Raw genomic sequence first — 21,706 nt, 5'->3', positions numbered from 1 at the left:
CCGCAGCCACCGTGCAGGAGCCCGGTGGGCCCTCAGAGCACTCGGCGTGCAGTCAGCCTGTGCCCCCGCGCTCCTCTAGCCGTGCCCCCAGCAGGACAGCAAGCAGTGTTCCCACACAAACACGCACATGAGCGTTCACGGCAGTGCGACTCAAATGGCTTGAAAACGAACCAACCCAGGCGTCCCCAGCTGATGACAGGTGAACACGATGTGGTCCGTTCACCCGACACCTCTGGGACTCGGCTACAGAGCGTGAGAGAATCCCGACGCAGATTGCACGCAACGGAACGCCCCAGCAGGCAGGTCCACAGAAGCAGACGCTACAGCAGTGGCAGCGGGGCTGGCGCGGGGAGGGGAAGGCATGGCGCTGCTTTCTGGGGTGACGGCAACGTCCTGAAGTCAGACCCAGAGTCGGGCGCTGAGCCCAGTGACCATCTTGAAAATCACCACAGCGAGCATGCGGGAGACAGCAAATTCTGCCACGTGAATTACCTGTCAACGAAAAAACGAGACAATCTAACTCCAAGAGAAAAAGAATCAGGGCGCACACTCGGGACCCCGCCCTGTGCACCCTGCCCTCCACGGGCTGCCCTCCCAGACCTGCAGGCAGGAACCCAGCCCGCCCCAGGGAGACGAGGCCTCCAGCCGGGCGGGGGACACCCGGAGCCCGGTTCTCTCCGCTCCGCGGGCCTGGGCAGCAGGCGACGCACCTTGAAGCCGCCTCCGACTTCCCCGAGGACGTTCTCCACTGGCACCCTGGTGTTCTCAAAGTGGACCTCGCAGGCTGGAACACATTGGCCAGGAGCTCAGCTGCGGCCCCGGCGCTCGGCCCCCGGCCCGCATGCAGGCCACGCGGCTCGCTCACTCGCTCAGAGCCCCCGTGGCCTGAGCCGAGGCAGCTGAGAGGCTGAGCCCCTCGGCCTCTGAGGGACCCATGAGGACCGTGTGGCCGCTCTGGCCAGGCCAAGGGCCACGTCCAGGACGCTGGCCTCAAGTGAACCAAGTGCGCACTGGGCTGCAGGCGGGCTTGGGCGAGGAGGAGGGAGTGAAGGAGGAGGGGGCCCCGGGGGGAAGACGGGGGTCTGAGGTCCTGAGCCCCGTGACCAGGACCCCTCCAGCCCGGCCTCCCCTGAGGCTGGGCGTCCCACCGGGCAGCGGGAGCCTCACCTGGGAGTCATCACCGCCCTCCTCGCTCACAATTTCTCTCACATACACACGCATGTAGGCACACACATCTCCTGCCACACATTCGCACGCGCACACACGTGCATGGGCCGCACACTTCATCTCTCGCACACGCGCACAGCGCCACTCACTGTTGGAGCCTCGGATGCCCATCTTATCCTCGGGTTTCCCGTTGGTGACGCCACCAAAGTCTCTCTCTACTATGAACGCTGTGATCTTGTCCTTCACGGAGCCGTCGGAATCAACGACCTCCGTCTTCGCGAACACAGTAAAGATGCTGGCCAGTCCCCCATTGGTGATCCAGACCTGAGGAAAGAGAGCAGCAGGGCTCCAGAGAAAGCAGACGACTCCAGGCCGCCTGTCGGTGCCGGCCGCCCATCACAGCGCACGACAGCAGAGCGAGGCTTTCCCTGGAGGGGCGTGTGTGTCTGGGTCTCTGTGTGAGTGTGTGCAGTGTGTGTGTGTGGCAGTTCTGGTTCTAGCACAGGACACCTTGGGGTGGGGAGGGAAGTAGAAGGAGGCGGTGGGGAAGGGGAGAGACTCCTTGATAAATGGCTCTGCATAGAACTTACTTGGATTTTGATTCAAGCAACTTGTTTGGGGGGAAAAAAAAACACCGAACAGGTATGAGACAATCAGAAAACCATGGGTGCTAAGGAGACGGTAAGCAGTCATCGTGCTCAGCTGCCTCAGTCCTGTCTGGCTCCCTGTGACCCATGGAGTGCCGCCCACCAGGCTCCTCTGTCCGTGGCATTCTCCAGGCGACAGTACTGGAGTGGAGTGCCTTGCCCTCCTCCGGGGGATCTTCCCCCACCAGGGACTGAACGCACGTTTCCTGTGGCCCCTGCACCGTAGGCAGACTCTTTACCACTGAGCCACCGGGGACGCCCAGAAGCCATCATCATGTGTTCCGTGCCCAGCGGTGCTATGACCACCCTGCAGACCGCACCCAGCCCGCCCCGGCCACTACCCAGAGCTGCGGCACAACAGAGGCAGCAACGAAGGTAGGAGGCAGCTGCGGACGTTCCCAGCAGTACACGCGTGTAATAGAGAAAATTAGCAGACAGACCCACGAGTGCAGCTCAGCGAGGTGGGTGGTGCTCCAGAAGCCCGCAGACTCTGAGGCCGGGAGGCCTGGGTACCTATCCTGCCGCGAGGCGGACAGGACAGGGGTGGGTCAGGGAGCCTCTCTGAGCCCACTTCTTCTTCCAACAAAGGAAGACGGTCAAGGGGTGGTGTGCCCGGCCCGACGACCCCTGGAGCTTGGGAAGCGGCCAGTGAGTGCGCTGAAGGTCCGGCCACGGAGGCCACACGGCCGTACCTTGGAGCCGTTGAGGACGTAGTGCCTCTTATCTGCGCTCAGCGTGGCCCTGGTCCGGATGGAGGCGGCATCACTCCCACTGCGGGGACAGACACAGGTGGTTGGGAACAGACAAGCATCCTTAGGGCCCCCAGAGGAGGTTTCAGAGTGGAACAGGGGAGCTGACAAGCTCTTAAAGGGCCAGGTAATACATGCATTCAGCTTCGCAGGCTCAGACAATGTGTGCACAAGCAGGTACATTCCAGTAAAAGCTCACAAAAACAGGTGGCAAGGTGGGTTTGGCCAATCCCACGTTATCACCTTGGGTGAAACTGTCCGTGAGGACGTTTGGGAGGCCCAAGCAGAGATAGGCGGATTCACACGGTGCCAAGCTCTGAGATCAGCCTGCCGTCGGAAGCTGAGTCCACAGCAGCTGAGACTCTGGGCTGATGACTCTACCTTGCTGAACCTCGGTCCACAGCCTGGACAGTGCGGATGACTCCACCCACCCCACACAGTCTGAACGTCGCTGTGACTGTGACGCCTGAATGCTTTTTTTGTATAAGGAGGGTGGTGGTTTAATCACTAAGTTGTGTCCGACTCTCTTGGGACCCCGCGGACTGTAGCCCCCAAGCTCCTCTGTGCATGGGATTCTCCAGGCAAGAACACTGGAGTGGGTTGCCGTTTCCTTCTCCAGGGGATCTTCCCGACCCAGGGATGGAACTTGGGGCTCCCGCATTGGCAAGTGGGTTCTTTAGCGAGCACTGAGCCTCCAGGAAAGCCGATAAGGAGGGTTGCAAAGCATAAAACGGTTACAGAACAGGAGCTGACGGGCCTGTTCTAGTCTGCCGGGGTCACCAGGGAGGAGAAGGGCGGTGGAGATGAGAGCAGGAAGCAGACAGGCAGAGAGGCTGCGGGGGGCGTGGGGCTGACCTGGCTGGCTCCGTCAGGCAGAAGGCGGCCACGTGCTCCCCGGACGCCAGCCTGGGCAGGTACCTGGCCTTCTGCTCCTTGCTGCCGGCCAAGATGATCCCCTGCGACACACACGGCTTGTTCAGCGGCAGCGAGGGGAGCGGGCGCCACGGGCTCGCAGAACACGCTCCCTTCACACAAGGGGGCCGCCTGGAGCTGGCAGCCCCGAAAAATAAACGGGGAGCTGCTGGGCGGCCAGAGAGCCCCCACACGGGGACAGGCCGGGCGGCCCGCCACAGCTTTGGGGCGGGACTCGGCTCCCTGGCAGCTTCTGCACTGCTCAGCTGGGTGGCCGGAGCCCCCTCGCTCCGCCCCCTCGGTCCCTGCGCCGAGCAAAACCACCCAAGGACCGAGCTGTGGGCCGGGGGCCTGCCCTGAGATGCTCCAAGTCCAGTGGAGGACAGGCACCAACCGCAGGCCCCGAGGGAGCAAACCAGGGAGGGAGGGATCAGTTCCCGCCCACGGCACAGGTAGGCTCCGGGGAGGCTCTGACTCTGACTGGGGCCTGGAGGGATAGGGCGGGGCGATGGGGAGGAGGCCGTTTCCAAAGGAGCCAGCTGCCCCGTCCCCCAACGCGTCCCACTAACCCACACGCTGACCTTGAGGCCGATGGCCTGGTGAGCCGCCAGAGTCACAGCGATGGAGGCGTCCAGGCCGATGACCTCCCCCAGCCGTGCGTACATGGTGTTGGAGAGGCCCAGGCCACCTAGGGCAGGAACAGAACAGCCTCGCTTACTCTCCAGCCCCAGATTCCCCCCAGAAAAGGCTCCGTGAAGTACAGCCCGCTCACCATTTTATAAGGAACACAACACAGACAGCTACAAAGAAAACAAGCCACCCGCTAACTTATCAGTCAGCGAACTTCTGACTACATCCTTCCAGACCTTTTCCAGCTGTATAACAAGCGCAGGCAGATGCGTGCTTTAATACAGAAGCAAAGTCCTTACAGACAGAAAGTCACTTGAGATGCTGTGAACACCTGTCACAGACCCCGGGTTCTGTGGGCGTGAACCGTGCTCCGCGTCCACCCCCAGGACCTCGCGGCGTCTGGGCAGGTCTCTGAGCCTGCGGACGCTGCTGCAGGGGCCGGTGTGCTGCAGGGGTGCCCCGGGCCCTGCAGGGTGCTGAGCTGTATCCGTGGCCTCTGCCCACAAGATGCCCATAGTCCCCCCTGCCCCACAGGCCTGACAATAAAACACGTCTCCCAGTGTTGCCAGATGACCCCTGGGAGGCACAGCACCGTTCAGGAGCAAAAGGACAAGCGCAGTAAAAAAACAAACCCCACCGAACGTGTGTATCCTGCGTCTCATCTTCACCTTCCAGAGGTGGTGGGCGGCCTCAAGTGCATCTTGCAAATGAAGCAAGGGGTGGAGGGGGCTCTGGGCCCGCGCACAGCCCCAGGGCAGGGCGCCTTCAGGACGCCCTCTCCTCCGCAGCACGGGGAGGGCCGGGCCCCTGCAGGGGCACAGTGTCCCCCGGCTCAGGGGGCCCAGGGAAGCCAGCACCCTGCAGCAGTGCCCACCCCACCTGTCATTCAAGACACTTTGTTCCTAATTGTTTCATATACCGATGTCCGTTTTGCTTCTTAAAAAAAAAAAGTGACACTTTTCTTCTAGAGAGTGAAAGTTGCTCACTCGTGTCCAACTCCTTTGCGACCCCATGAACTATACACAGCCCATGGAATTCCCCAGGCCAGAATACTGGAGTGGGTAGCCTTTCTCTTCTCCAGGGGATCTTCCCAAACCCGGGATCAAACCCAGGTCTCTCACGTTGTGGGCGGATTCTTCACCAGCTGAGCCACAAGGGAAGCCCAAGAATACTGGAGCAGGTAGCGTATCCCTTCTCCAGCGGATCTGCCCAACCCAAGAATCGAACCCAGGTCTCTCGAATTGCAGGCGGATTCTCCACCAGCGGAGCACTGAGGGCAGAGCAGAGGGAAGCCCTCTTCAAGAAGGCATCAGTGAAGTCACGGGCGGGGGACAAGCAGCAGGGACAGGCGACGGGTGAGACCGCGGGGGCTGAGGGCAGGGAGGAGAACTGGGCGCAGAGAGTTCCAACCAGACTTCAGAATGCTTCACACCGGGGACATTTCTGAAAACTATCTGGGGGGTGAGCATAAGGTTGTAGTTGCCTTAATTTCCTAAGGAAGAGTTAAAAAAAAAAAGAAAGAAAATGAAATAGTTCCAAATGTGACCATCTTACGATCTCATGAAAGAGCATTTTCACATTCAAGAGGAGCTTATAAAGCAGAGTAAGGGATGGAGCTGTGCAGTCACACACACACACACACACACACACACACACACACAAGTGCTGGCATAAAGGAGGCACAAAAAGACGTATTCAAGTTTCACACAAACTTGTGGGGAGGAAACAATGACTTCTCCTGAATCAGGAAGTGCCTTCTTTAAGACCCTGGGGGAAGCAGACACCATCATCAAGCTGGCTGCGTCTGGCAGCTCTCCTCCACACACTTCCTTTCCGCAGCTGACAACAGGCCAACCACTGCGCTCGGGCTCAGCCTCCTGCTCTGTTCTAATACTGGACGCGGCCCCCGCCTGGCACAGACACTTCCCCGGGGCCGGGGACCCCGCCGGGCCTGGAGGCCTGGGGAGGGCGCAGGCCGCAGGCGCGCCCGAGGCTCGGCCGCGTCCCGCCAGCAGCGGAGCAGCTGCAGAGATGAGGTCGTGTTTCCTCCATACACCGTACCTTCTTTTATTACTGTCATTTGGAAATGTGGGAGGAGGTACTCAACGGGACACGAGTAAGAGATACCCTCTAACAGCTTACAACACGGCTACAGACACACAGAAGCAGAGATCCCCTGATGGAGACATGCCTCCAGACGCTGCGGCGCAGCACTCTGTCCTAGAACCTCAGGCTCTGCCTCAGACTGCAGCCGCTCCAGCCTGGGTCCCCACCCTGCACTACGAGGTGGGGGGTGGGTGGGAGGAGCGGACTGCACTTTCACCCTGGAGCTAAACCAGCGTCTGGGCCTCGCTGTGCAAAATGACCCCCTGGCGTGGACACCGTGCTCACAGCCACGGATGTGCCCGGCTCTCAGCCCCAGCAGCTCTCTGACCCAAACCTGTGGCCCCAAGCTGACAAAGCTGGAGGCTGCCCCAGCCAGGGCTCGGGGGAGGGCTCAGAGGGCGGGGGGCCATGCTCATGGGAAAGGGTCCCGAGAGAGCACACTGGGCCGGGTCTGGGCCGGTGCCCACACGGGACTGTGTTCCGTCCCTCTGAAACGTTCAGACACAGAGCACTGATGGCCTGGGGCCGCTCCTCCACCAGACACCGCGCTGCCATCAGCCTGCCCAGGGGCGAGACCCTCCCCTTCTCCCCCGTGCAGCGCAGAGAGCAGACACCTAGCAAGTCCTTCCCCGCCCCCCCCCACACCCCCATGGGGCGGGGGAGGGGGAGAAGCACAGAACTCACTAGCTTTTCCTGACAAAGAGCCCCTTCACCAGGCCGCACACTCACCAGCCAGCCCCCTGAATTTAGCCGACAAAGGGCAGTTTGATTAATTTCAGCATTTTTGCAGGCCGACCTTGGACTTAATGTATTTTCAAAGGCCACCTTTCCAGGACAGAACTGTTTCATGGACAAATACAGAGGGCTTTGTTGAAAGCTAAACCAGGAGGGTGGTGGTTCCTTTTACTCACCATATTCTTCTGGGACTTGCATTCCAAAAAGCCCCAGGGACTTCAGTTTCTCTAAAGTTTCATCTGGGATTTTTCCCTCCTGGTCAATTTTTCGAGAGTCCACTGCCAAGAGGAAATATTTTGATTAAACAACATATAACCCACATTTATACAAACAGAAATAAACAGAACAATTGTATTTTACGCATGTTAATAGTGAAAAGGAACTAAAAAGCCTCTTGATGAAAGTGAAAGTGGAGAGTGAAAAAGTTGGCTTAAAGCTCAACATTCAGAAAACGAAGATCATGGCATCTGGTCCCATCACTTCATGGCAAATAGATGGGGAAACACTGGAAACAGTGTCAGACTTTATTTTGGGGGGCTCCAAAATCACTACAGATGGTGACTGCAGCCATGAAATTAAAAGACGCTTACTCCTTGGAAGAAAAGTTATGACCAACCTAGATAGCATATTCAAAAGCAGGGACATTACTTTGCTGACTAAGGTCCACCTAGTCAAGGCTCTGGTTTTTCCTGTGGTCACATATGGATGTGAGAGTTGGACTGTGAAGAAGGCTGAGCGCCGAAGAATCGATGCTTTTGAACTGCGGTGTTGGAGAAGACTCTTGAGAGTCCCTTGGACTGCAAGGAGATCCAACCAGTCCATTCTGAAGGAGATCAACCCTGGGATTTCTTTGGAGGGAATGATGTTAAAGCTGAAGCTCCAGTACTTTGGCCACCTCATGTGAAGAGCTGACTCATTGGAAAAGACTCTGATGCTGGGAGGGATTGGGGGCAGGAGGAGAAGGGGACAACAGAGGATGAGATGGCTGGATGGCATCACAGACTCGATGGACATGAGTCTGAGTAAACTCCAGGAGCTGGTGATGGACAGGGAGGCCTGGCGTGCTGCAATTCATGGGGTCGCAAAGAGTCGGACACAACTGAGCGACTGAACTGAACTGAACTGAATACTGTATATTACAACACCAGCAACAGAAACTTCAAAACTGGAAACTGTCTAACCAAGGTCACTTCTGTTTGACTGTACCTCACTAGCCTAGCAAGAACTGTACTTCAAAGGACTTCCAATATGCACAGTGATTCCGTGCAAAAAACTGCAGCAACTAGAGCTTATAGGACCTAAGCTTGTCTGCCACCTACCTAAAAAGAATTCAGAGTAATGCTAGTACAGATGATCCAAGAACTCGGAAAAAGCATGGAGGCCTGCATCGAGAAAATACAAGACATGTTTAAGGACCTAGAAAAGCTACAGGACAAATAAACACTGGTGAACAAAGCAGAAACTGAGGCAAAAAGTACACCACAAGGAGAATAAATAGGAAATCTGAGGCAGAAGAACGAACAGGCAGGCTGGAAGACAGGCCGGCAGGGAGGAGCAGAAGCGAGAGGGCGGGCGGGCAGGACAGACTTCAAGTGACCAAAGGAGAAAACCTGCGACCAAGACGACGGTTCCTAGCAAGGCTCTCACTCAGGTTTGACAGAGAAATCGAAAGCTTTACAGAGAAGCGAAAGCTAGGAGAATTCAGCTGGAGAAGGCGATGGCACCCCACTCGAGTACTCTCGCCGGAAAATCGCATGGACGGAGGAGCCTGCTGGGCTGCAGTCCATGGGGTCTCGAAGAGTCGGACACGACTGAGTGACTTCACTTTCACTTTTCACTTTCGTGCACTGGAGAAGGAAATGGCAACCCACTCCAGTGTTCTTGCCTGGGGAATCCCAGGGACGGGGGAGCCTGGTGGGCTGCTGTCTGTGGGGTCGCACATGACTGAGTCGGACATGACTGAAGCGCCTTAGCAGCAGCAGCAGCAGGAGCATTCAGCACCACCAAACCAGCCTCACGACAAATGCGACAGGAACTCCTCTAGGCAGGAAACAGGAAAAAGAGCCACAAAAACAAATCCAAAACAAGGAAGACAACGGTAACAGGAACATACAGACGGATGATTACATTGAACGTAAATGAATTAAATGCTCTAACCGAAAGACACAGACGGGCTGAACGGATTAACCAACAAGACCCAATATATGCTGTCTACAAGAGACTCCCCTCACACCGAGGGACACATATAGACTTTGAAAGGAAGGGGCTGGAAGAAGGTATTCCATGCAAACAGAAATCAAAAGAAAGCTGCAGTAGCAATACTGATACCAGATAAAACAGATTTTAAAATAAAGACGTGGCAGCAGGCAAGGAAGGACAGTGCATAATGACCAAGGGCTCAATCCGAGAAGACGTATCAATTGCAAACATTTATACACCCAACACAGGAGCACCTCGATACACCGTCACAGGGCAGATCAGCAGTAGCGCGGTATTACTGGGGCACTGCAGGTATTTATGAATGCTGTAACACTCACTGGTGGTGAAATCTTTTGTTGCTACTTTGACTAAGTGAATAGCTATTATTTCACAATGAATATGAGCCTGTACCAGACGGGAACTGTCTCCATTAAAAGAACAAAGTTTTCTCAGAATGTAGCTTTTGATAACAGACTGTGAATTTCTTTGGCTTTAAGTGATCTGTATTTACCTTTAAAACCTTTTGTTACTTTGGTAAAATAGCTACTATTTCACAATGGTCTATGACGATTATGGTACATGTAGGTAAAGCTCATTCTGCTTTTTAAAGAATTAACCCCTTATTGTCAGACTGTTGCTCTCTTGATGTCCTTAAAACACAATAGTCTACTCCTAAACCAGCTAATTTAAAATGAATAAACAATGACTGTAAATCAGACAGTCAGGGCTGTGGGAAATCCAAACCAGCCACTTGGCCTTTGCTGGTTCCCTGACAAACCTTTTTTTTTTTTTTTAATGGGATAAAGCCTTCCTCTGTTGCAGGGATAATGCCCTTACAATGAAAAAGAAAAAGGTTAAAAATGTGTCTTCCGCTTGGAGTATACTTTCTACAGCCTCCAGTGCTCAAGGCACTTACCTGGACAAATCGTTCAGGCCTTAACAGAAACTTCACCACTTTCTCAAAACCATCGATGTCACTGTCATCTTCAATCATCAGGCAAGGACAACAGAGCCGGTTAATTACATGGGATGATTGTAGTTCTCATGAATTTTTGTCTGACACATTGTTGCTGTTCAGTCCGACTCTTTGCGACCCCATGAATCGCAGCACACCAGGCTTTCCCTGTCCATCACCGACTGTCTGAGCTTGCTCAAACTCACGTCCACTGAGTTGTCCTCCCACCTGCAATCTTTCCCAGCATCAGGGTCTGACATACTACTGGCTTCTAATCTTTGTTTTCAGATACAAAGAAGCTCTTCTCTTCAAGCTACTTATGGTTTAAAACAATTTGGTAATTTACACCTGTGAGTAAAAGTAAAACATTTTTTCTCTCTTCCTTGTCTCTACAGAAATTAGATACACTTGGGTTCTGAACAGCCTTATAAGGTCAATAAAGGACTGTCTACAGAAATCTCAAAGCACTTTGGAGGCCTCTAGAGAGACACCCAGACAGCGCCTGGCAGCAGGCCTTCGGCGCGGCTCTCCTGGCCCCGAGAGGCCTTTGGGAAATCCAGTCTGAAACTTATTCTAAGGAATAAGAGTCAACACAGAAAAGCTGCGTGTTCAACGGGCCGACCTTATTTTCAAAATAAATTAGTCTTGACTGTGTTTAACAAAAACAGGGGTAACTAAGCATTATGTTTCACTAGCCAAAGCAGCTGGAAAAGATTTCAAAGGCAGTTCAATGTCTCAAGATGACTGTACCACGCACCCTGCTTTTCCTGGGGTCCACTTTCCACACGCCTTTTCCACTTTCCACATTCACCCCTTTATCTGCCTGCTCTGAAACAGCCACCTTAAGTCAGACCTTCTTCCTTTCCCCTTAATAAGATGTCATTCCATTGAAAGCTTTTTAAGCTAAAAATACACAGTCCTGGCAACCTCTCTACTTTTTTTCACCCTTGGGCCACTTTTCTTCACCCTTCTTGTTAATTCTGTTGCTTTTCAGTTCAGTTCAGTTGCTCAGTCGTGTCCGACTCTTTGCAACCCCATGGACCGCACCACGCCAGGCCTCCCTGTCCATCACCAACTCCCGAAGTTCACTCAAACTCATGTCCATTGAGTCGGTGATGCCATCCAGACATGTCATACTCTGTCGTCCCCTTCTTCTCCTGCCTTCAATCTTTCCCAGCATCGGGGTCTTTTCCAGTGAGTCAGTTCTTTGCATCAGGTAGCCAAAGCATTGGAGTTTTAGCTTCAACATCAGTCCTTCCAAAGAATATTCAGGACTAATCTTTAGGATGGACTGGTTGGATCTCCTTGCAGTCCAAGGGACTCTCAAGAGTCTTCTCCAACACCACAGTTCCAAAGCATCAATTCTTCAGCGCTCAGCTTTCTTTATAGTCCAACTTTCACATCCATACATGACCACGGGAAAAACCATGGCCTTGACTAGATGGACCTTTGTTGGCAAGGTAATGTCTCTGTTTTTTAATATGCTACCTAGGGTGGTCATAGCTTTTCTTCCGAGGAGCAAGCATGTTTTAATTTCATGGCTGCGGTCACCATCTGCAGTGATTTTAGAGCCTAAGAAAATGAAGTCTGTCACTGTTTCCATTGTTTCCCCATCTATTTGCCATGAAGTGATGGGACCGGACACCATGATACATTAAGTTAACCTTAAAAATGCCTTCCAACATTAAGAACAAATTACCAGGACAGGTAACGTTCTAATTCTTGATCTGGATGTATTCATTGCATAAGACCGCTACAACTGAACATTCGTGAGGCCTTAACTTTCCTGGAGGCGTTTACTAGACTTGAATCTTTGATTTACTACCTGCGCCTCCAGAAAGTAAGAGGACGCGCGTGAGTGCCCTTACTGTCCTGAAATGTCTGGCGGCACACCAGACTCGAGGCAGTCTCTGCACCCAGCCTGAGTTCCAAACCACCCTCTTTCCCCAGAGTCCACAGGTTCTGAGGACAAGTCAGTCTGTCGACTATGAACACATGGTCAGCAAAGGAAAACTCAACCGTCTCCGCCTTAGGTCTGTGAGTGCAGACTTTCGTGAGTCAAGTTCAAGTGTTCCCATAAGCTGCCAACAAAGTAAACGTCACCACTATTATAAACCATCAAAACAAGCATAGCCGCGTATACATTTTTATACCCATGGCTCACTAATGAGAAATATCGGTTCCCCAAATGGAGTGCAAACCCCTCCCTGTTTCACTTTCACAACTTTACTGGTGTCTGTAATTGGCATGTAATAAACTGCACAGAGAATAACTTTTTGAGTTCTGAGGTCTGTTTGCCCATGAAACCGCCCCCACATGCAACAAAAACCTTTCCATCCCACGTCCCGGTGTCCGTCTGTGATCAGCCCTTCCCTCTGTCTCCATCCCCAGGCAGCCACCCATCTTTTCGTCTGTGGACTTGTTTGCGCTTTCGCGTTTTACATGCGTGGCAGCACACAGCACTTTGTCGGTCTGGCCTCTCTGATCTGGCGTGACTGCCCCACGGCCTGCTGTGTGGGTGGGAGCTTGTCCACCTGAGGGACATCTGGGTGGCTCCCAGTCTGGGGCTCTCAGAAGGCACATGGATTCAGGCTTGGGGCTGTGACGCGTGCTGCACTCGGGAGTGCAGGGCTGCGTGCCAGGGTGTGCTCGACTTTAAGGAAGTGCTCAAAGACAGGCTGCCTTAGAATACAGCGTCCTGAGGACGCGGAGAAGAGCAGGGTCACCAGCGGGAGAGACCGGCCTGCGCACGCGCACGCCCAGCAGGGCAACACCGCCCCCTGGGGGCGAAAGCTGGTTCTGGCCGAAGGGAAGCAAAACACACACAGGCACAAAGGACAGCAACGCCCGTGACAGGGACGGACACAGGCACAGCACGGCTGCGGCGCCGCAGCTTCACAACGGGGGAGCTCCCGGGCGGCCCAGTGGCCAGGAACCCGCTGCCAATGCAGGGGCCGCAGGTCCCGTCCCTGGTGTGGAAGATCCCACGCGCCTCGGAGTAACTGAGCCCGCGCCTACAGTCCACGCTCCGCAACAAGAGAAGCCGCCGCAATCAGACGCCCGTCACCGCAGCGAAGGCCCAGCGCAGCCACAACCAGATCAATGAAGAAGCAGTTTCTTGCAGTGCCACAGAGGGGTGCGATTAGGCTGACGGGGAATGAGGGGGCAGTGATGCCGAATGAAAATGTTGAGAAGCACTGCCCTCCAGGCTGCTCTGCTGCTTCTAACACTTAGAAGCAAGTCCTGAACGGGTCAAACTGAAATCCACAAGGGCCGACAGCCGACAGGAAGACTACCAGGCACATGAAGCAGCCGGGAGACATGAGAGCAAACGAGGGTGGGAAATCCGCGAACTGATCGCGACCCAGAAGTAACAGGGATGACAGCCGACAAGAGTATCACAGACTCGTAACTAAGTTCCGGATTCTCAGAAAAGTAGAAGCAAATATGAGCACAGTCAAGAGAGATAGAGAAGGAAAAAATCGAGCCCAACTGCCCAGAGATGAAAGACCGCTGAAGACGGAGACTCTGGGTCGGGTTAACAGTAGATCAAACACTACGGAAAAAAAATTTGTGAACAGAAAACATAATAACAAAAACTATACAGAATGAAAGGCAAAAAAATAACGGAGCATCAGTGAGCTGTGGGACAGCCTCAGGCAGATCGCTCTCTCTACGTACAGTCTCCAAAGGGGAGGAGCGAGTGGGGGGATGCACTATGGCTGGTGACTAAGCGAGTTTAGGGAAACCTAACGGCCAAGAAACAGGCGGAAGTCGACAGACACCAGGAACACGGAGAGCCAAGGAGCTCAAAGAGCCCCGAGAGAAACGTGAGGAAAACTCATCAGGTTCTCTGCTGCTGCTGCTAAGTCGCTTCAGTCGTGTCCGACTCGGTGCGACCCCACAGACGCCAGCCCACCAGGCTCCCCCGTCCCTGGGACTCTCCAGGCAAGAACACTGGAGGGCGTTGCCATTTCCTTCTCCAATGCATGAAAGTGAAAAGTCAAAGGGAAGTCGCTCAGTCGTGTCCAGCTCTTCGCGACCCCACGGACTGCAGCCCCCCAGGCTCCTCCGTCCATGGGATCTGCCAGGAACCAGCACTGGAGTGGGGTGCCGTTGCCTTCTGCGACACGGAAAGCAGCGGAGCCGTGAAACAGGGCAGCCCACTGACGCAACTTACGCAAGAGTTACGCAGAGAGGAAGAGCCAATCCGCCCAAAGTTTGTACACACTGCTTGTTGCTGGAGACCCATTATGGTTCCACTGATACAATGCTTTGGAAATAGCAAAATAGACAAAGGGAGAAAAGACTAGTGGTTTCCAGAAGCTGGGGGAGGAGTGGGCAAGAGGTGGCTACGGCTATTAGACTGTATTTGGGCTGCTGTCCGTTGGGTCGCACAGAGTCGGACACGACTAAAGCGACTTAGCAGCAGTACTTCCTCATACGCATATACCAAAATTTGTTTATCCATTCACCTATTAACTGACATTTGGTAGGTATCCAAACTTTTGCATTCCAATCCCCTATAATGAGATCAAACTGCCAACATTCATTGGATCACAGAAAAAGGAAAGGAATTCCAGAAAAACATCTATTCTGCTTCATTGACTATGCTAAAGCCTTTGACTATGTGGATTACAACACTGGAAAATTCCTGAGATGAGAATACCAGACCACCTTCCCTGTCTCCTGAGAAACCTTATACAGGTCAGGAAGCAGAACTGATGGTTTTGAATTGTGGCGCTAGAGAAGACTCTTGAGAGTCCCCTGGACTGCAAGGTGATCCAACCAGTCAATCCTAAAGGAAATCAACTCTGAATACTCATTGGAAGGACTGATGCTGAAGCTCAAATACTTTGGCCACTTGATGCAAAGATCCAACTCATTGGAAAAGACGCTGAAGCTAGGAAAGATTGAGGGCAAGAGGAGAATAGGGAGACAGAGGATGAGACAGTTGGATGGCATCACCAACTCAACGGACATGAATTTGAGCAAACCCTAGGAGATAGTGAAGGGCAAGGAAGCCTGGCATGCTGTGTCCAAGGGGTCACAGGAGTCGGCTATGACTTAGCAACTAAACGACAAGAAGAAGCAACATTTATTAACAGAATCAGACATGGAACAATGGACCAGTTCAAAACTTGGGAAGGAGTACAAGTCTGTATATTGTCACCCTGCTTATTTAACCTTTATGCAGAGTACATCATACGAAATGCTAGGCTGAATGAATCACAAGCTGGAATCAAGATTGCTGGGAGAGATACCAACAACCTCAGATATGCAGAGGATACCACTCAAATGGTAGAAAATGAAGAACCAAAGAGACTCTTAATGAGGGTGAAAGAGGAGCATGAAAAAGCTGGCTTAAAATTCAACATTCAAAAAACTAACTAAGATCATGATATCAGGTCCCATCACTTCATGGCAAACATTAATAAAAGGAGAAAAAGTGGAAACAGTGACAGATTTTACTTTCTTGGGCTCCAAAATCACTGTGGATGGTGACCACAGCCACAAAATTAAAAGATGGTCCCTCTTGGAAAGGTCATGGTGGAGAGGTCTGACAGAATGTGGTCCACTGGAGAAGGGAATGGCAAACCACTTCAGTGTTCTTGCCTTTAGAACCCCATGAACAGTATGAAAAGGCAAAATGATAGGATACTGAAAGAGGAACTCCCCAGGTCAGTAGGTGCCCAATATGCTACTGGAGATCAGTGGAGAAATAACTCTAGAAAGAATGAAGGGTTGGAGCCAAAGCAAAAACAATACCCAGCTGTGGATGTGACTGGTGCAGTACTTGGATGCAATCTCAAAATGACAGAATGATCTCTGTTCGTCTCCAAGGCAAACCATTCAGTATCACAGTAATCCAAGTCTCTATGCCCCAACCAGTAACGCTGAAGAAGCTGAAGTCGAATGGTTTTATCTAGACCTACAAGATCTTTTACAACTAGCACCCAAAAAAGATGTCCTTTTCATTATAGGGGACTGGAATGCAAGAGTAGGAAGTCAGGAAACACCTGGAGTAACAGGCAAATTTGGCCTTGGAATATGGAATGAAGCAGGGCAAAGACTAATACAGTTTTGCCAAGAGAATGCACTGGTCATAGCAAACACCCTCTTCCAACAACACAAGAGAAGACTCTACACATGGACATCACCAGATGGTGAACACTGAAAGCAGACTGATTATATTCTTTGCAGCCAAAGATAGAGAAGCTCTATACAGTCAGCAAAAACAAGACCAGGAGCTGACTGTGGCTCAGATCATGAACTCCTTATTGCCAAATTCAGACTCAAATTGAAGAAAGTAGGGAAAACCGCTAGACCATTCAGGTATGACCTAAATCAAATTCCTTATGATTATACAGTGGAAGTGAGAAATAGATTTAAGGGCCTAGATCTGATAGATAGAGTGCCTGATGAACTATGGAATGAGGTTCGTGACATTGTACAGGGGACAGGGATCAAGACCATCCCCATGGAAAAGAAATGCAAAAAAGCAAAATGGCTGTCTGGGGAGGCCTTACAAATAGCTGTGAAAAGAAGAGAGGCAAAAAGCAAAGGAGAAAAGAAAGATATAAGAATCTGAATGCAGAGTTCCAGAGAATAGCAAGAAGAGATAAAGCCTTCCTCAGCGATCAATGCAAAGAAATAGAGAAAAAGAACAGAATGAGAAAGACTAGAGATCTCTTCAAGAAAATTAGAGATACCAAGGGAACATTTCATGCAAAGATGGGCTCAATAAAGGACAGAAATGGCATGGACCTAACAGAAGCAGCAGATATTAAGAAGAGGTGGCAAGAATACACAGAAGAACTGCACAAAAAAGATCTTCACGACCCGGATAATCACGACGGTGTGATCACTCATCTAGAGCCAGACATCTTGGAATGTGAAGTCAAGTGGGCCTTAGAAAGCTTCACTACGAACAAAGCTAGTGGAGGTGATGGAATTCCAATTGAGCTGTTTCAAATCCTGAAAGATGATGCTGTGAAAGTGCTGCACTCCAGATGCCAGCAAGTTTGGAAAACTCAGCAGTGGCCACAGGACTGGAAAAGGTCAGTTTTCATTCCAATTCCAAAGAAAGGCAATGACAAAGAATGCTCAAACTACCGCACAATTGCACTCATCTCACATGCTAGTAAAGTAATGCTCAAAATTCTCCAAGCCAGGCTTCAGCAATACGTGAACTGTGAACTTCCTAATGTTCAAGCTGGTTTTAGAAAAGGCAGAGGAACCAGAGATCAAATTGCCAACATCTGCTGGATCATCGAAAAAGCAAGAGAGTTCCAGAAAAACATCTATTTCTGCTTTATTGACTCTGCCAAAGCCTTTGACTGTGTGGATCACAATAAACTGTGGGAAATTCTGAAAGAGATGGGAATACCAGACTACCTGACCTGCCTCTTGAGAAATCTGTATGCAGGTCAGGAAGCAACAGTTAGAACTGGACATGGAACAGCAGACTGGTTCCAAATAGGAAAAGGAGTACATCAAGGCTGTATATTGTCACCCTGCTTATTTAACTTCTATGCAGAGTACATCATGAGAAACGCTGGACTGGAAGAAACACAAGGTGGAATCAAGATCGCCGGGAGAAATATCAATAACCTCAGATATGCAGATGACACCACCCTTATGGCAGAAGGTGAAGAGGAGCTAAAAAGCCTCTTGATGAAAGTGAAAGAGGAGAGTGAAAAAGCTGGCTTAAAGCTCAACATTCAGAAAATGAAGATCACGGTATCCGGTCCCATCACTTCATGGGAAATAGATGGGAAACAGTGGAAACAGTGTCAGACTTTATTTTGGGGGGCTCCAAAATCACTGCAGATGGTGACTGCAGCCATGAAATTAAAAGACTCCTTGGAAGGAAAGTTATGACCAACCTAGACAGCATATTCAAAAGCAGAGACATTACTTTGCCAACTAAGGTCTGTCTAGTCAAGGCTATGGTTTTCCTGTGGTCATGTATGGATGTGAAAGTTGGACTGTGAAGAAGGCTGAGCGCCGAAGAATTGATGCTTTTGAACTGTGGTGTTGGAGAAGACTCTTGAGAGTCCCTTGGACTGCAAGGAGATCAGCCCTGGGATTTCTTTGGAAGAAATGATGCTAAAGCTGAAACTCCAGTACTTTGGCCACCTCATGCGAAGAGTTGACTCACTGGAAAAGACTCTGATGCTGGGAGGGATTGGGGGCAGGAGGAGAAGGGGACGACCCAGGATGAGATGGCTGGATGGCATCACTGGCTTGATGGACGTAAGTCTGAGTGAACTCCGGGAGCTGGTGATGGACAGGGAGGCCTGGTGTGCTGCGATTCATGGGGTCGCAAAGAGTCGGACGCGACTGAGTGATTGAACTGAACTGAAAGAAGGAAACAGGTATCCAGGCATAGGAAGATAAACCCAAGCAAACCTACACCAAGACTAATAAAAGTGGCCCAAGTGAAAGATAAGGGCAGGGTTCTAAAGGCAGAGAGAGAAAAGCAGCTCTTTACAAGGGAGCCCCCACGGGGCCCCCTGCCGATTTCTCCACAGAAGCACTGCAGGCAAGAAGGGGGTGGCAAAACAGACTCGAAGCCTCGAAAGGGAAAGACCTGCAGCCCAGAATAGTCTATCCGGCAAGATCATCATTTGGAATAGGAGGAATAAAGAATTTCTTAGACAAGCAGAAACCAAAAGAAGACAGCAATACCAAACCGTCCTGAAAGCGGTATCAAAGGCCTTCTCTAGACGGAGAAGCAGCAGGAAGAAAGAGGAGGAGGTCACAGAGGAAAAGAAGCCGCTTAAAGCAGCCCGTGCACGGATGAAGAACACCTGTTTGTGAAAGTGACGGTGAACACAAGGGACAGCAGAAGGGAAGGCACGCAGATGTAAACCGGACATCCAAGTCTTAAAATGTGAGGAAGCAAAGTAAGGAAATGCACTTTTCTTTAAGAATGTGTTTGAATCTATATGGCCATCAGCCTAAAGCAAGCAGATGAACGGAGGGGTAACATAGTAGACAAACGGCAACCACAGGGCAAAAGCCGCAACAGAGTCACGAAAACCGGAAGAAGGAACAAGGGAATCACCACCCCAGGAGAAGAGAGAGAAACAGACTCAACCACGAAACAAGGGCTGAAATGGCAGTAAGCACACATGTATCAGTAACTACCTTAATGGACTGGGTGCTTCCTTCTCAAGATGCAGAGTGGCAGCCTGCGTGAAAACAAGAGCCCACAGCCTGCTGCCCACAGGAGAGCCGCCGCAGGGCCAGGGCCACACGCACACTGGAAGGGAGAGCGTGGGGGGCGTGAGCCATCGGTCGGGGCTTTCTCTTTGCTAACTGCCACAGAAAGGCCACCTTGGAAGTCAGTTTTGCAAAGATAAAGGACAAGCTTCCAAAAGCCCGGAAAACCGGGACCACCACTGCAGGGGAGGTCTATAAGGATGGCATGGTTTCTGGAGGAGACACAAGGCGCTTAAAGGGATGATTGCTGTTGACAAGAACTGTCAAAAATACACTTCCGGTCTCCTAACAGTTACTGCCGTGGTCCTGCGACAGCTGTGGGCGCAGACAAGACGACCCTGCTCACTTCCTTCAGCCTGGAGCTCCACTCCCTTCGCACGGGCGGCCTCCCCAGAGCTGCGACGGCCAGTCAGAGGCGGCCGCAGGCAGATGGTTTCCAGGCAGCAAGGTCACCCTGGGGTAGCCCTAGCTCTGGGGGAAGGCGAGGTCCTGGACCCCACGTATACAGCGTGTGTTCTCACGGTCAGCCGTTGAGTTGCCTTATGTCACCGTGGGTTCCGGCTCCTTGAGAGCCACGGCCATGTTTGCAGATGAATTCAGGACAGACATGGAGGAGGTGGAAGCCGAGAGGCTGGTGAGTGAAGCCACAGCAGCTGACGCCCTCAAGACTTGGGGTCTGGAAGTGCCACTGGTCTCGCTCCCCAAGAGCGGGCTGGATCCTCTGTGCCGCACACAGTGCCCCAGAGGAAGGGGAGAGGCGGGCCAGCGCAGGGGCGAGAGAGGGCCGCTGCAGTCCCCAGTGGGCGAGCCGCTGCCCTGGACACGGAGGCGCTGCAGCGAGCAGCCCCAGCGGCGGGCGCCCCCCCCCCGGACGGCGCTGGCGGGGGCGGGCCACGGCTCCAAGGCTGGGGCAGCGGAGGCTTCCCCTGGAAGACGCTCAGCCGGTGTCTGCTGAGGAAACCCAACGACAACCCAAAGAAAGAAAATGAGGGATGGAAGGTATTTCACGTGAATGGAAATGACCGAAACAGGAGCTGCAGTACTCAGACAAAATGGACTGTGAAACAAAGCGGATAAAGGGAGTTAAAGGGCGCCATCTAATGATGACAGATCGATACACTCAGCAACACACAGGCACCTACCAGCAGACAGGCTCCCCGGGGGTGCGGGTGGCAAAGAACCCGCCCGCCGAGGCAGGAGACGCAAGAGGCACGGGCTCAATCCTAGGCCAGGAAGACCCCCCGGAGAAGGAATTGGCAACCCACCCGCTATCCCTGCCTAGAGAATCCCAAGGACACGGCAGCCTGGAAAACTACAGTTCATGGGGGCGCAGAGTGGACAGCGCTGAAGCAGCTGAGCGCGCATGCCTTGGACACCCAAATACCTAGAGCAAACGCTGACAGACACGAACGGAGAAGTCGCCAGGAGCACAGTGAGAGCAGGAAACACCTCGACCGCACTCACACCAAGGCGCAGACCCTCCAGACGGGGCATCAGTGAGGCAGCAGGTCCCACGGCCGCACTCACACCAAGGCGCAGACCCTCCAGACGGAGCATCAGTGAGGCAGCAGGTCCCACTGCTGCACTCACACCAAGGCGCAGACCCTCCAGACGGAGAATCAGTGAGGCAGCAGGTCCTGAACGGCACGACGGGGGACTCAGACTTCACCGACATGTTCACGGCACCACGTCCAAAACACAGAATTCCAGTACACGTGGAACATTCTCTAGAACTGGCCACATCCTAGGGCACAAAACTAATGCTAAGGACAATTACATGCCCACAAATTCGACAACCTCGAGTTCAAAAGTACAGAGATGATTTCAAGCATCTTTTCTGACCGCAATGGCGCGAAACTAGAAATCGACCAAAGGAAAAGACGTGAAGGGAAAACAGTCACATGGAGACTGACACACCACTGGAAAACAGATGGGCCAGAGGGGAGATCACAAAGGAAATTACAAAGGAGCTGAGACCAACAGCAAGGGAAATAAAACCGTACAGAACCTATGGGACACAGCAAAACCAGTGCTGAGAGCAAAGTTCCCAGCAATACAGGCCTTCCTCTCAAAACAAGGAAAGTCTCAGGTAAACAACCTCACCTAAAGGAATCTTACCTAAACAATCTAACCTAAAGGAATTAGAAAAAGAAGAACCAAAAAAACCTAAAGTCAGCAGAAGATAGAAAATAATGAAGCCCAGGGAGGAAATAAAGCAGAATCTAAAGAAACAATAGGGGAAAAGTCAATGAAACCAAGAGCTGGCTCTCTGAAAGGGCATACAAAATAGAGAAACCTCTGGTCAGCCTCATCAAGAGGAAAAGAGAGAAAATCCAAATAAACACAGTAAGAAATGAAAAATGATAAATTTCAAC

General features: G+C 52.2%; 1 protein-coding gene and 1 pseudogene across 2 annotated transcripts in view; one reads left to right on the top strand and one right to left on the bottom strand.

Moving 5' to 3' along the window:
• The window catches only part of ACAD9 (acyl-CoA dehydrogenase family member 9), a 38,415-nt gene that overhangs the window by 7,465 nt on the left and 9,244 nt on the right, over positions 1-21,706 (bottom strand). For both annotated transcript variants that reach the window (XM_027957842.2, XM_042236686.1), the window contains 6 exons: positions 7,123-7,224; positions 4,057-4,163; positions 3,419-3,519; positions 2,507-2,585; positions 1,317-1,491; positions 711-784 (listed from right to left, as the gene is read on the bottom strand). In XM_027957842.2, the coding sequence (XP_027813643.2) occupies positions 711-784; positions 1,317-1,491; positions 2,507-2,585; positions 3,419-3,519; positions 4,057-4,163; positions 7,123-7,224 (638 nt within the window). The remainder of the gene's footprint in view (positions 1-710; positions 785-1,316; positions 1,492-2,506; positions 2,586-3,418; positions 3,520-4,056; positions 4,164-7,122; positions 7,225-21,706) is intronic.
• LOC114109416 (proteasome subunit beta type-7-like) lies at positions 9,333-20,408 on the top strand (annotated as a pseudogene).

Source organism: Ovis aries, chromosome 19, assembly GCF_016772045.2.
Source record: "Ovis aries strain OAR_USU_Benz2616 breed Rambouillet chromosome 19, ARS-UI_Ramb_v3.0, whole genome shotgun sequence".
NCBI classification, from domain to species: Eukaryota; Metazoa; Chordata; class Mammalia; order Artiodactyla; family Bovidae; genus Ovis; species Ovis aries.
Note: the sequence above shows the minus strand (reverse complement) of the source record. Positions and strands in the feature narration are given on the sequence as shown.